This window comes from Emys orbicularis, chromosome 14, assembly GCF_028017835.1.
Source record: "Emys orbicularis isolate rEmyOrb1 chromosome 14, rEmyOrb1.hap1, whole genome shotgun sequence".
Classification (NCBI taxonomy): domain Eukaryota; kingdom Metazoa; phylum Chordata; order Testudines; family Emydidae; genus Emys; species Emys orbicularis.
In genome coordinates this window covers 35,828,284-35,843,928 of record NC_088696.1, presented here as the reverse complement: position 1 = coordinate 35,843,928, position 15,645 = coordinate 35,828,284, and the positions used below count along the sequence as shown (strand labels likewise).

Genomic DNA, 15,645 nt, shown 5'->3' with positions numbered 1-15,645 from the left:
TAGCAAGTGTGAAAAATCGAGACGGGGTGGGGGGGTAGTAGGCGCCTATATAAGGAAATGCTCCCAGTATTGGGACTGTCCCTATGAAATCAGGACATCTGGTCACCCTAGTAAGAGAGCATATCTCCGCGACAGGGTGCAGTAAGTGCACTCTGGGTCAGGTAGTTGAGCTCTAAGGAGTGAAAGCTGTCAGTCATATGGAGGGAGCTTGTCACAAGGAGCTGCTGGTTATCTGACAGAGGAACAGGGTAGAATGGTTCTTGGATGTGGCGGTGTGATTTCTGAATGCGGAAGGACGGAGCATTGGCTGGAAATTCACGGCCATTTTCGCAGTCTCCTTGCTCATCAGTTCAGCAGGATCTCGTCTCTGGAAGGCTGAGGCTTCTCGGCCACAAAATGGCTTTTTCATTTCAGCCTCTTCACCCTGTCTGGGCTCATCTCAAACGTCTGGCGGAATCAGCCGTCATTCAGATTTACAGGCAAGGCCCAGCAGGGGCCTCCGTTCGCTGCAAGCACACCAATTAATGAAACTGAGGACAGAGGTGGTCATGTCACTCTGACCCTGCTGCAGTCAAAGGGAGCAAGAAAGAGCCTTCCACTGGGTGACGTGAGCAGGGATGCAGGCATTACCACAGACACTTGAAATGCAGTGTGGCGTGCTGGCATTTTCTAGACTGGATTTAAGGAATGCTGCTTAATGGATGTGAGTATGGGTACGTCTTCACTACCCGCCGGATCGGCGGGTAGTAATCGATCTATCGGGGATCAATTTATCGCGTCTTGTCTAGACGCGATAAATTGATCCCCGAACGCGCTCCCTGTCGACTCCGGAACTCCACCAGGGCGAGAGGCGGAAGCGGAGTCGACGGGGGAGCCGTGACCGTCGATCCCGCGCCGTGAGGGCGCGAGGTAAGTCGATCTAAGATATGTTGACTTCAGCTATGCCATTCTTGTAACTGAAGTTGCGTATCTTAGATCGATTCCCCCCCCAGTGTAGACCAGCCCTATGTACGAACATAAGGAGAGTGGGACTATAGCCTGTAAAGGGTTAACATCAGTAGCATTGTCTACCTAACATCCTCAGTTTTGTGATCCAGTATTTTGTATATCAAAGGATGAGTAACAAAAATGAGGTAAGAACAGATTTGTGCTGGATAGAAGTAGTGTAAGGGCTGCAGAGGAGGGTGGCAATAGGACAGGAATCTGGATCTAGGTTGCCCCGGCAAAGGCTCTGGTCAGGGCAAAGGATACAACAGCAAATGATGATGATGGAAAAGGAAGAAGGAAGCCCTAGCTCCGCGCAGAGTGTGCCTGCAGCAGGCAGGAATAGAGTCCAAGGGATCTGACTTCCACTCATCCCCGCTGCCTCTCAGAAGTAAAAGCCTTTTGAATACATGGCAGCAGGTTGCTCTGTTGGACGGTATGCATTCTGTGATGGCTGGTCACTGACCTGTCCTCCTCCCCCTCTCTCAATGTGGGGTGAGGAGTTCGGGTTGAGTAATCCCGGCATTTTTCTGTTCATTGACACCAATTAAGGTTTTGGCCCTATCTCCCCAAATAGTTAATCAGCCAAGCTCCATTGACTTCAGTGCAGCAGCTGAGGATCTGCCCCCTGATATTTACTTAACATCTCACTGTGGAGATGGCTGCAATCAAGACCTATTGCTACCACCAGACTTCACCATCTAGAATGGGACCCAGATGCCTACAGAAAAAATCCAGGGTCACAGGATGACATGGCCCCTTTCCAAATTACCTACAATTCCTTGCAGAATCCCAGAAATGCTATGTGAAGGGGGAGAAACCTGCTATTCTGTGGCTGTGTCTATTCCTGACATTGTTGAATCTTGGATGAAACTTCTAGACTCTACCCTATGATTCACCCCTCCATCTCGCATTCCCAGTTTCCTCAGGTCATGGGAATAAAGAGTTTTCAGGAACACATCCACTAGGTCCCTCCTTGCCTAGTCTTAGACTACAAAGCTCCTGGCACAGGGTCCATGTCTATTACTAGTTGCAACAAGCCTAACACACTATAAGCTCTGAATAAATGTTAAATAATATTAAATGAGACGAGCAACTTAAATTTTAAGCTGTTATGAAAGTTATTCATGAGAGAGCTATTAAAGACCAGGGTTGCCTCACTAAATATTTTCAATTCACATCTGGAAACATTCAAATAATATGCATGTTATTTAAGGCATTTAGAAAATAAATATTGCCACTCTTTAAAAATGACTAAGCAGAGTGAGTCAGCTGTATTTGGAAATGTTTGAAAATGCTGATGAAAATAAATTCAGTTAATAAGGGACATATATTTACTAATAGCTGAGCGGTTTGTAATGCTCTGAAATATCTGTTGGACAAATTGACTCACATTCTGTGTGGAGCAGTCCCAAAATGCTCAGAACAGGGATAACAGGAGAATTCTATGCTGGAGAATTCTGAACCCGGTCACACATGGAGACAGACCTATTTCTAGATGGAGTTTATTGAGATCAGAATTCTGATTAACGCGGTCGGCGATGCTGGGAATTTGAATGACGGCCCACCTCCTCGCCAATCGCCAGTCCATCAGATTTCAGGCCACAAGATGATCTCTCGCCAGTTTCATGCTATCTAAGTGAGATCAGAATCATGCCGATCGTGTGGAAAATGATTGGTACCAAAGAGAGTATCCAGGAGGAAGCAAGGAAGTGGAGTGTCATGGGACAAAATGCAGTTGTGGGTGGCAGTGGAAGGGAGGGCAGTAGGGTCCAGAGTCATTGTGGGAGCCTTTGTAGACTGGAGGAGGCATGAAGAAAACGCATTAAGAGGGAGATGGAGAACCTAAAAGAAGAGATCTAGCCAGGACTCTGCAAACAAAGAACACAGAGAAAGAGGAGTACAAAGCCATGGAAGATGAGGAGGGGGCCCTGGATGGAGATTTTTGAAAGATTCTGGTTGACTTAAGAGCACAAGACCCATTGCCTTCCAATGGAATGTGTGCTTCTAAATCACATAGGTGCTTTCGAAAACCCCACTTGAAAATAAGAGCAGGATGTATGCTTCATTTCTCAATTGTGTGACGTGCATGAGCCCTGTATAGAAATTCAGCCGAGTTTGGGAAAGGGCCAAGGTGTTAGATGCCAGTGGGTCACTTTGCTGACTCCAAGCAATATTTCTAAGCGGCACTTCCTGTGCTGTTGGCCATTTATTGAACTGACTGGAGGAGGTGGAAGGACCAATAAAGGGATTCACCACCACCAAGTGTGGGGCTTAGTGGCAGAGATGATTGTAGATCTCCACGTCTGGTTTGATGCAGTAGGCAAGGAAGGCAGAGCAGACCTAGTGCAAGTGAATCAGGAGTTACTGTGTAAAGCCATTCAAGCAGGGCACATTTCTTGCTGACTTTCCTGTACATCTTGCTTTCCATCTGAGGCTCAGTCCCATCTCTTTATCTTCTTTCCACGTGGACCTCAGCCTTTTCTCTTTGCCTTCGCCTGGCGCTGGGTATAACCAGGGGTTGGGAGGGGTAGCTTTGGAGCTGCATATAGTGTATTGTGTGGGGAACCTCTGGTTGAGAATTTACAAACCAATCCCCTGTCTGCTCTTTTGACAAATTACGAGAAGGAGCCCTTGGATAGTCTCTTCCTAAAATGCCATCAATGGGTTTGCATTCAAAGAAATACTGTTGCCTTCTTGGTGCTCTGGAGAGAAACCTTGTTCAAATGGGTAACAGAGTAAGTCTAAGAGCCCTCACTCCCTGCAATCTGGGGTCGGGGAGGAGAAAGGCGGGGAGGGAAAGTAGAACACAATTATCCTAATGGCTTCTACTTGATGGATCATGTATCGCGTGAAAGCTTTTAAGCACTTTGCTATCAAGGGCTCGTAACAATCACGTGGCTGCTAAACAGACATATGCCACCACTGTTCGTGGGCGTGTGTTTCAAAACCAGCATTTTCCTATCGTTTGTTTGAGCCTTTGCCAATACTGACAGCCCCGGAGACCCAAGTCCTGTATTTCTCCACTCAGCAGGTACAGTATGGGCAGCGGCAGGGTAAGTTTCCCGTCTATCGCCCTGCCCTCGTAACCCTGCTGATACTGCCCATAAGGTCGCCAGTTAGGGTCGTTTCTGGTGGTTCTGTGATGAGCATCCTCATTCCCAGGGAAATAGGCTGAACCCCCGGCTTATTTCACCCAGGCTGCTGCACTGTCCTCACAAGGGCACTGATAATTATCCAATAGTAACAACACTCCGATACTACTCACCTGGGCTTGGTTCAAACCAGCCATCTAGCGGCAAAAGGCTCAGCATTTCCTGATCAATCCTCTGAGTCATACAGCCCCCCTGCCCTGAGCTGCAAGTGCTACTCGAGGCTGATGGGAGATTTGAACAAAGCTTTCAGTAATAAACCAAGAAACTGTGATGAAGGCATTTAAAAACTCTAAGTACTGACACCTCTTCCTCCGCCCATGTCAGTAGCCAGCCCATTTGTCTAGGGCTAGGCATTAGAAATACAAACTGTGATTCAGGACTGCTGGGGTCTATTCCTGGCTCTGCTAATGAGAGAGTATGGAACTGAGCAAGTTCTTGATTACATATTATTTGTATTACTGTAGCTCCCAGGAACCCCAGTGATGGACCAGGCTCCTATTGTGCTAGGAGCTGTACAAACACAGAACTGCCCAACTTTTCAATAACAATGAGGAGTCTGGTGGCACCTTAAAGACTAACAGATTTATTTGGGCATAAGCTTTTGTGGGTAACCATGAAAGCTTATGCCCAAATAAATCTGTTAGTCTTTAAGGTGTCACTGGACTCCTCATTGTTTGTGTGGATACAGACTAACATGGCTACCTCTCTGATACTCAACTTTTCAATAGCATGCACTGACCTGGAGTGCCTCTACTTGGGGTGCTTAACTGCTCTGTACCTCCATTTCCCTATTTTGTCAAATAGCTATAGTAATACTTTTCTACATCCTAGGGAGGCTGGGAGACTTGTACGTCACACTGAGGTCTGGGAATGAAAGGCACAGCTGAAGTGTACGTGTTTATGTCCTGTGCAGTGGGTGATACCACATGCAGCCTCCAGCCAAGTGGCTTTCTGGATAGCACTCCGCAGGGGGTGTGCGGTGCACCGCCGCCGTGGCAGCCGCTGAAGAGCGAGGCGTGGTTCTGTTGGATTGGGAAATCTTGCATGGTAGGAAATGGGGTGCTGCGGTGTGGAGGCGCTTGAGGCTTTAAGGAAAATGTTGCAGTAGTGCCCCGCCAGCCTCGGCAGGCAACTGCATCCTGTGCTCCTAGGACATGAAAGTCCAGAGACTGATCCACCGACTCAGTGTTTGTGACGTTCTAATTTCCATCACAAAGTAGGCTATCCCCTGAGGTCTGCTGTGGTTTCTGAAGTGAACGTAATCGTAAGCTTCCACAACCTGCCTCGGAATGAATACGTTCCAGAACAGCTGCCCTTGCTGAGCTGAAGCGTGATGATGGCACACCAGTGAGAGTCACTCCCGTTCGGTGAGTGCTACACGGTACTTCGAGACGACTTAAACATGCCCACGTGCAGTACCTGAGCCCCATGCTGGGGCTGCGCTGTGTAATTGGAGACACGGCAGCTCTGCAGCAGCTGCTTGTCTGTCCCTGATGGTTGCAATTGCAGCCAAGCCGCACCTTGCATATTGGATCCAATCCTCCTCTTTTGTAGCTACTACCTGCTTCTGATTAGTTCTTGATTAGTTAGACGTTCTTGCCAAGAGGTGTTTGAGCTGCTGCTGCACTCAATACTTGAGCATATGCATGAGCTGATCAGATAGATTCCTGTGTCAGTGGCTTTCAGTGTAGCCCTGGTGCATTGGGTTCTGACATAGGGGCCTGAGATAGAAGCTATTTCTCATGTACTCTGAGCGCCACATCTAGGCTTGGCCACTTCATCTTTGATTTTTAAGGTCAATTATTTCCCTTGACCTTATATTTAATAGTATATCTCAAAAAGCACAGTCAAGAGAAGTACATTCTAGGTGCCAAGCCATCAATGATGCCCTAATCACCTTACATGCAAAGGAATAAAACTGATCCAAATCCGGAAAGGACTGAATCGGGTCTGTGCACCATGTGGGAGACCTGCAGTGAGAATCCTTTTAAAAGGTTGAATTCCATTATCCTTCTCAAACCGGGTGTGAGGGCGTTTCGCAAAGCCAGGGCTTCAGAGGCAAAGATTCAGACACACACTGTGCAACTCCCCAAAGGAAATCTGGCAGCATGAATGAAGTCTTGCCTGATGGCCATTTTCCCTTTGTAACCAATGTAACTCTCTGGCTTCAGGCCAGGAGATAGTGCTTAAAGGGCCAGATTGTGATTTGGGAGAGCACAGAGACTGATCCCTCTGTGAGCTGCTGGGAGAGCATGATGCCCCCAAATGAGTGGAGAGAGGTGGGTCCGTGACTCTGACCTCTCCCCCCTCCACACCAGCTGGGTGCACGTGCAGGAAGCAGGTTGCATTGCTGTGAAGGACAGTGCAGCCTGCATATTTCATCCACGTGTTTTCCTGAGGCATAATTCCTCTCTGAGCCCTCCCTGAGCTCCCCCAGTACAAGCCAGTGTCCTAACAGTACATTCTGGTCCTACATACGCAGGAGCCCACAGAAGGGAGGTCAGCATGTTGCCCTGTGACAACTACTAAGCACGTCTGCATTCTCTGCTAAATCGCCACCAGTAACACACGTCCTGTAGCCAGCCTAGCCCAGTTGAGGAGATCTGGATAAGCATCTAAACTTTACATAGATAGGAACCGATCCTGGAGCCTGATGGGAGTCCTTCCACTGATTGTCGTGGAGTTTGGATCCAGTCCCTCGTGAGGCTGACCCGTCACTATTTTTTGTCACTCTCTTACCCCTTGTATGCCTGGCTTTCCATTTCCATTTTCTATTGCAGCCCAACTCCATTATTTTCCACTGGACTCCAGGATGAGTCAGATGCTGCCGCTATCTTTGTAGCGGTGAATAGCTACACCACAGCTTTCTCATCATTAATCTCCCGTTAACGACACAAGCTTCAGTCTTTTTTAGCCCTCTTTTGTTGTGCCTTTGCCTCTATTTTCAATCCCAAAGTGGCAGCTCTGACGTGACAGGTATATTTTAAGAATAAATCTCAGAGTAAAACAGTCAGCTGTTCGGCAATTCAGAGAAGAGCCCTGAGAATGATTAAAGGATTAGAAAATGTGTCTTACTGTGATAGACTCAAGGAACTTAATCTATTTAGCTTAATAAAGAGAAAGTTAAGGAGTGATTTGATTAGTCTGCAAGTACCTACGTGGGGAAGAAATATTTGATAATGGGCTCTTCAATCGAGCAGACAAAGGTATAACATGATTCGATGGCTGGAAGTTGAAGCTAGACAAATTCAGACTGGAAAGAAGGCACATGTTTTTAACAGGGAGGGTAATTTACCAAGCGGCATGGTGGACTCTCTCCATCACTGGTGATTTTTAAATCAAGATGGGATGTGTTTCTGAAAGATCTGCTCCAGGAATTATTTTTGGGGAAGCTCTTTGGCCTGTGTGTATAGCAGATGTCAGACTAGATGATTCTAATGGTCCCTTCTGGCCTTGAAATCTATTAATGAATTGGAAATAATTAAGAACATTTTTGTTTGTCACTGAGAAATCCTCTCCAATCCATTAAAAAAAAAAACCCCACAAGAAATCTCCCCACCTCCAACATTTGCCAAATGGAAAAGGGCAACACTGATAGGGAAGTAGGGGATAACGGTATCCCTGCCTCTTTCAAAGGGGACTAGGGATCTTGGGTGTGTTCATTTCTGGATGCACACCTTCAGACAGCTTAGAGGGGCTTGATGATTTTCATGAGGCGAGTGCTCCGCACCGTCTAAAACCAGACCCTCTATAGGTGTCTGAAATTGAGCATTGAAACACTGGGATGCCCCAACTTACTATGAAGATGTAGGTCCCATGCTTAGTCTGTGTTTCCATGGCACGGTATTTGAGAGCTGGTTTGAAAACAGTTTTAAAGAAGGCTCCAATCCTGACACAGAGTGACCAGGGAGCTTCGTGAAACCTTAAAGCAAAAGAAACTCCTCAGTCAAATGGATTCCTAAATAGCTGAACTTTTTTGCTATCATTTTTTTTTAAAATACAACTTTAGCAAAATAGAGACCAGCTTACTCAAAAGTCGTAGGTCCAAACTCTTCTCTCAGTGACAGTGATGTCAATCTGCAAGGGGCTGAGCAATCAGGCCTTGACCTGGCAAAGCACTGAAGTGTACTTACATGCTTAACTTTAAGTCCCATACCTTAGCACCTGCTTAAGTACTTTGCTGAAGTGAGGTCTACAGCAGGTACATGAAAGTGTACACACACATTAGAAGGCTGTGAGTGCCAAAGAAGAAGAGCAATTATTTAGCATAATAAAATAGGTATAATTAGAGTTTAGAGGTTGAAATGAAGAAGGGAAAATGGATACACCTCCTGGCAATGAATTTCCAGTAAAGTGGTTAAAGCCGATTTATGTAGCACATTTAAAGTTACACTGGATATAGCAGTAGGAAACATTCCTGCATTGGCAAGAGGATGGCCTAGAAGATAACTGACCAGACCTTTTCCATCTCTAACGTCTCTGGTTCCATGATTCCTGGACTTTGGCAACTTGGCTGTGCAATATGCTTGGTATTTGTGGCTGCATCTTCTTCACACTTCAGCAACCCTCTGCTGCTTCCTCCGTGGAACCAGACAGATGCTACTGACTGCTGCCAAGGTCTAGGTAACCACCCTCGGCAGCTCCCACTGCAACGTGCATCAATGGTTACTGTATATTTTCAGCTTTGCATTTTGAAACCAAGGTCTTGATCCAAAGCCCAGTTAAGTCCATTGGAATCTTTTCATTGGCTTTGATAGCTTTCAATCAGGCCTTAGATGCATAACTCCCATGAATGATAAATGGAGTGGGACGTTTATTTCTCTGTGAAATCTGCTGGAAACCTCCCTCCCTTGAGTTAAGATGACCTGGGGAAGGGGAGCTAGCATTCCTCACTACACATTTCAGTTGCTAGCGATACTGACTTAATACAATGTGAACTATTCAAGTTCACACGTACACATTCCAAACTTAACGATGAGACCGTTTAAGTGCAGTCATGTAGGTAAGACCTACGGTGCTTCTTTCACACTTACAATTGTACCAAATCATAAATATTTCAGGGGCTCGTGTGTGGAGCTGGATGAATGCTGTAAATAATTTGCTTGAATTTATATAGAATTTGCTTTGATCACACTCAAGCCCCATCTGCATTCATTTTCTATGAATGCTTGTGCCAGCAAAACAACCCTATGAATGTTTGTGGAAAGCAAATTTCAAAGCCACACATGTAGTATTCCTGGAAATTGGAATTTACAGTTCAGCACTCAAGTATTTGCACCTGAAGTGTTTACGCTTTTTCCTCAGGCAGGGAACAGAATCAATATGTTGGGATTTTATTTCATTTCTCTCATGATTCTCCAGAGCTGAAGGCAAGTCCTAACATTTAAGTCATGTTTAGAAAATATCAGTACCTTGCGTCATCAAGGTTCCTATTACACATTTGTCAATGAACCTTCCCACAAAACGACTGAGTCTCACCCACCCAACCAGTTCATGCCATAAAATTCCACCTACATCAATCTTCAGTCTCCAGACCCTCCACCTAATAACTCCCATATCTACTAAGGGCCTGACCCAAAACCCACTGAAGTCAATAGGAGTCTTTCCCGTTGACTTCAGTGGGGTTTAAAGAAAAGTTAGGCATTACCACACACCCAGAAGGTTAGCAAATCCAGACACTGGCAGACCAACAAGGGAAATGAATTCCAGAACCAAGGACCCTCAGAACAGCCCCCTATTGCTGTATCAAAGGAGCTCCAGGTTATGTGTGTCTGCTTTTAGCAAATTGTGGCAAGCTGGTCCCAGAAAAGAGATGGTCCCACAGGTGAGTGGGTCTCAAACCATTTAGGGCTTTATAGGGGAAAACCACAACCTTGAACTCCACCAGGAAACTAATCAGCAGCTCTGAGTAATGTGCTCCCTGTATGATGCCATTGTGCACTAACTTGAGCTTCTAAGTGGCCCCAGTCCGCAGCCTCATAGAGAACATTTTGTAGCAATCTAGTCTGCAAAGGAATTTCTGATGATAGCAAGGTCCACATCTGAGAGAAAAGATCATACTCTTCTAGTCAGATGTCAATTGGAAAAAAACCCTCCTTTCTGGCCTTTCGGAAGATGGTGAATCTGGGTCACAAATGGTGGCTGTAACTTCCTCGAATTGGGGTGCAGATATCCCCCTCACTAATTCCCTACAAGCTCTTTGGATTTAGCCTTCATCCACGGCTGGATTTAATAAAGACATTGATTTATACATAGATCTGCTGTTACGGGAACCTAGACCTTGACGGAAGCAAAGAAACATGTTTTTTCTCTTCCCCGTGCTCCTGACAAATCATCACCAGCATAGTGAAGACCACATACTTGCAGAGAATGGTTTGTGATCAAAACAAATTAACCAACCCTCCCCCCCCCCCAAGTCAAATCTGGGGAAACTGCAAATCGCTTCACGCTATTCAGTAAGCAGTAAAATAGTAAAGCTCATCAGCTTAAAATGTGCATTTGTTAAAACCTAATAATTTGCACAAAGGGCCAAATTCACTGCTGGCATAAGCAGGCCCAGCTCTGAAGACAATGGAATGGCACCTGCTTGTGCCAGCTGTCCATTTGGCCCGTTATATTCCCATTATCCCATGCTGAGGTTCCTAATGTTACGACTCTCTCAGCCTGCGTACACCCCTGCTTCCTCTCAGACATCTTATATAAACTGTGTGAATTAAGTAGCAGAATTGCAGATACTAATGCCCGCAAAGACTGCACTATTGATTTGATTCACAGAATCTACTGACCTCTCTGCTTTGAGGAAAATAGGAGATTCTTATGCCAGACAAACCATTTTCTAAGTGATATTATTTATTTGTGTGTGGAGAGAGCCTGACAAGGGTGCGAGGGGATCACGTGGGTTTTCTCCTCTGTTTCATTGGTTTAACTGGAGTGATGAGGAGAAGGTGGATTTTTGTAATAAAATGTATCTCATGCTGGACTGACATCCTCCAGCAGTGAACTCCTTTATTGGCAGTGTCTAGAGAAGAGCTAAAGCAAGGTTTCCATACTGTCAATGTGCTTCAGCCCTGACTTGGGAAAGACCATCTTTTATCATTATTACTGGTAGGCCAGTAGCACCTAGAGGCGCCTGCAGTGAGATGGAGGCCCCGTTGTGCTAAGCCCTGGATATACACATGGTAAGAGACCATCCCTGTTCTGTCTACGTTAAAACAGACAAGACAGATGGGAGAGAGAGGGAGAGAGGGAGCAGAAAGAGGGAGATGAAATGACTTGCCCAAGGTCACACAGCAGGTCAGTGGCAGAACGGGAAATAGAACCTGGTTCTTCTGACTCCCAGTCCAGTGTCTTACCCACTAGACTGTGTTGCCTTATTTTCTCTGGGAGATAGGGTAGTTCAGTCTCCATGGCTCATCCCACCCTTAGCCCATCTGCTGAGAAATAAGGCCTCAGTTAGTGCCAGTTGTGATAATACATGCTGCACTATGAGTGTTTGTCCTTCGCCACTAATTCAAACCTTGGCAAGTTCAACTCACCCCCTGGCCTTCTGAAGTACTTCAGCTGAGGACCATCTATTTAACTGTTTGTGGATCTGTTAGAGAGACCAGGCGGGGAAGGGTAATATCTTTTATTGTAGCTTACATAGAGTTCTCTTTCAGGTCTGGGAAACTAACTCTGTCTCTCTCAGAGAGACAAGGTGGGTGAGGTAACATCTTTTATTGGACCAACTTCTTTTGGTGAAAGAGACAAGCTTTCGAGCTTACACAAGAAACCTTAACGAGTGAGACGCTAAATGCACAGAATGGACACAAAAGGTCTTATGACTCTTTCTACAAACAGGTGTTTACCTAGTGTTCTTGGTACGGTTCCCCTCGCTCCATTCTTCTGCAAGCGTGCTGTAAGGAATGGCCCTGGCTTCCTGTCTCCACTCCAAAGGGAGCTGCATTTTAGTGGTACTGCATGTACAGCAAAATGTATATTAAGTGACCAGCCAGAGGGCCAACAAAATCCTGGCACCAATGGATTTGAACTGCAGGCCATACAAAATCATATTGTGGCTACTCTAATAATTATTCCTTATGGCGGTATTAAACATGGCCCTTGTTGTCTGTTTCACTAGATAGAGAAGTGAAGCACTTTGAGATTCTTTATAATGAAGGGCGCTACATTAATATACTGGAGGGTTTTGGGGGGTGGTGGGATTTTGGAGCTGAGCTGTGAGAAGTCCAGCTCATTTTCACAAAGGTCACCAAACAGATGCCAAATGATGACAACTTTTCAGTATGGATCCTAGCGCTAGAGGGGAACTGATGATCATGTGATCCCTTTCCCATTAGTAATCCCCTGAGAGAGCCAGTTTCCTTCTCTGTTTTCTTTAAACCAAAATTAAAAGGATAATTTTAAATGATGCCATCTGTTCTGTCCACTGATTGTCCAGATGTGCTCTACAAAGCTCCTTTCAGAATCGGGAAGACATACGTGTGTGTGTGTGTGTGTGTGTGTAATACCACTGATCGACAGAAAACTAGCCCATGGCAGATAATTTGCCTAGATTAGTTTTATCTGAAAGACACATACCTGAAATTGTTTCCTAAAGTGTGATTGAATCCATTGGCCCCTCTCCTATCATCTGGCCCAATAAAGTGATGTTTATATGCATCAGCACAGCTTATTCCTAGAGATTAATTTTAAGAGCTGAACTCTGTGCTCCAAGCATCACTAGGAGAGATCTTCAATGGAATGGAGGAACTGTTATCAGAACTTGAAGGTGTGGGTTGCGCTGATCCTGCAGAAAAACTAGTCCAGTTCTGCATGGCATTCCACAAGTCCTTCCTGCTGCACATTCAGCACCCCGGTACGTATCTATAGGTTCACAGACAATCAAAAAAGCAGACCAAATGTTTACCTTTAAATGAGGATTAAAATGTTGCCATGACAACACAGTTGACACCACGATGTAGAACAGACTTCTGAGATATCATGCTGGCACTTCAAGTGCTTAAGAAGATGGCATTTTCCAGAAAGCAACACTGCACATTTCTGTCTCATCTCTTTGATCTCATTTAACATTGCCCTGTCTTCCCTTATGGAATTTAACAGGTTTTTTTTCCTGTTTTTTTTTTTATCACAATATGGAATTTCAGAGAGGAGTAGGCTCTGCTGTAGAATTTTATAGGATGGTTCAAAATTCCTATAGAACGTATCCTAATCTCTACCCAGTACTACAGCTTGGTGGAGTCATTACTATACAACTTTATTAGCTTTTTATAGAATCCTATTGGATCCAACCCTATGAAAATTTATAGGATGTTTCCACTTGGGTTCTTCCTCCCATTCTCCATCATTGATGGTTTTTCTCTCTCCATCACAAATAATCACAGGGGATTTCTTCTATCAGACATTTATTTCCCTGAACGAGCACAGGCACGTTTCCTAAAAGACTTAGATCCAAAGTTTGCCCGTTTATTATTACTGCACTATGGAAAAATAGATACTTGCAATCAATACGATGACCGTTATAGGATCAAATTTTGGCCCGATGCTACATGTCAGTTTCTTTCCTGAATATCCCTGTGAAGTGAGACAAACAGACTAACTCAGCCCCACTTGAGCGCCTAATGATTACTTGGTGCTAAGGCAGTCTCTAGCCTGTCTATTTAATTGGCTCTCTCGTTGGGCCAAAATCTGTTCTCAGGTTGTGGCCCATGCTGCCAGCTATGACATGATGATAGAATTTGTTTCCACTGTAAAATTAACATGGGCTTATTAGTAGAGTGACTGTGTAGAAGTGGGACCTCCTATTATAGAGAACTTTTCACTATGTGAGAATCATTCTCTATTCTTGATGTACTGACCAAAATCTAAGCATTGTCATCAACGCAGAACCAATATATTGCAGCTGAAGAGAAGTGAACTCATACATCAGCCTTGTAGAGCATCAATAACATGGCCAGCTAAATTCTGATTCTAGACTCTCTATTGGTGGCAATGAGTAATTGATTCGTTGTAAGGAGCAAAGAGAACACACAGGGCTGGACGGTCACAGGCCCTTATGCCTGGCTCTAGGGTCTATAATAAACCATCAATTTTAAGACCATCACTTTCAAAAAGTCCCATTTTAGGGCAATGGGTTGAATGGATTGAATCAGCAGGGTTGCGCTTCAGTCTCAGTATTACTGGTAGAACTTAGCCCTATCCCAGCTCTATCCATCTGGACCGACCTACTTGGACACAGAATAACCCGACTGGTATTTTAGAGGCCTATGGGAACCACCATTGTTATCACCTCAAATTCAGGCATCTTGTCTATCACACTCTGCCCCGCCCTATCACACTTCCTCCCCTGGCGCGCCATTTGCCCACATAAACACCCCCGTGCCTTCTTCCAAGCTGCATGATCTGAGCTGCCTCAGGTCCTCGACATTTAAATCCCTCTCAAAGACTCACTGCTGCCAAGCTGCTTATAGTGAATCTAGTTGGCGTGACTGTTCCTGCCACCCTCAACTTGTCTGCCTGTCTTTGGGAGCTCCCTGGGCCAGTGGCCGTTCCTTCTTCTCTGTCTGCCCACCACCTAACCCACTCTAACCGTTACTGTGAACAAATAAATAACCATCTCCAAAGACACCGTTTTTATACCCCCAAATCTCACGACTCGGGGGAGTGGCGAGGTCGGGGGAAGTTTGCACTCCCACTCCAAGCCCGGCGTTTGAAAGATGTATTGCGGCGCTTGTGAGCCCTTCAGGATTCCAAGGCTCAGATTTCACCTGTCGGTTTCTCAAGTCCTTTTTTATAAAGTTGCTGACCTAAAAACTAAGGTGCTATGATGACCCCCCCTCATCCGCCCCCCAAAATAGGGAGCTGGAAATATTCAGCCTAATGCATCGGCTCTTGCTGTGGTCAGTCAGCAGGAAACAATCTTACTGGCAGTGCTGGGGTGAGCATGCCAGGCTGTCCCCATCTGGCAGATGGCAGCTAGGCTAAGGGGAAGAGGCTTGAAGGAATGACAGCAGCTGCACAGGTCTGTGTTGTGCAGAATAAGAGGAGGAGAAAGGTAAAAGCATTGAGGGGCACACACCTGCCCAAGGCAGTGGACAGAGAGGTCAGTCATGCTCCCTCTAGGGATTGGCCTAATGGACGGAGAATGCTTGATCTGGAAGAATATGGGGGTGAGCATCCTCTTAGATGATTTTCAGGCTTGGTGGGCCAGTGAGACACTTGATGCCTATGTTTGGAAAATCTTCAGCAATGGAATAAGGTTTCACTTTGAATGATATAGTTAGGGCGATAGCCTAGATTAGCCAACAAGCAGAAAAGTTTAACAGCAGTTAAAAGCACAGCAGGAGTGAAGTGATGCCCTACTCTCTGAGTCTGTATTGTCCCATAAAATGTCCCCAGGCAGCACTGTGCATCTGAAGGTGCCATCTTCTGGATGAGCTATCAATCCAAACACCCTAACCACATGTGGTTAGCATACATTGAAGAGAATTTGATACAGGAGAAGGGATAT

General features: G+C 45.5%; 1 protein-coding gene across 7 annotated transcripts in view; it reads right to left on the bottom strand.

Moving 5' to 3' along the window:
* The window catches only part of GNAO1 (G protein subunit alpha o1), a 271,207-nt gene that overhangs the window by 139,249 nt on the left and 116,313 nt on the right, over positions 1 to 15,645 (bottom strand). Inside the window, exon 5 of one of the 7 annotated variants that reach the window (XM_065416742.1) lies at positions 14,510 to 14,537. The exons of 5 other annotated variants lie outside the window; for them this stretch is intronic. In XM_065416742.1, coding sequence (XP_065272814.1) covers positions 14,510 to 14,537 — 28 coding nt within the window. Of the gene's footprint in view, positions 1 to 13,957; positions 13,975 to 14,509; positions 14,538 to 15,645 lie in introns of all 7 variants that reach the window. One more of the 7 variants, XM_065416746.1, reaches the window with a different exon arrangement.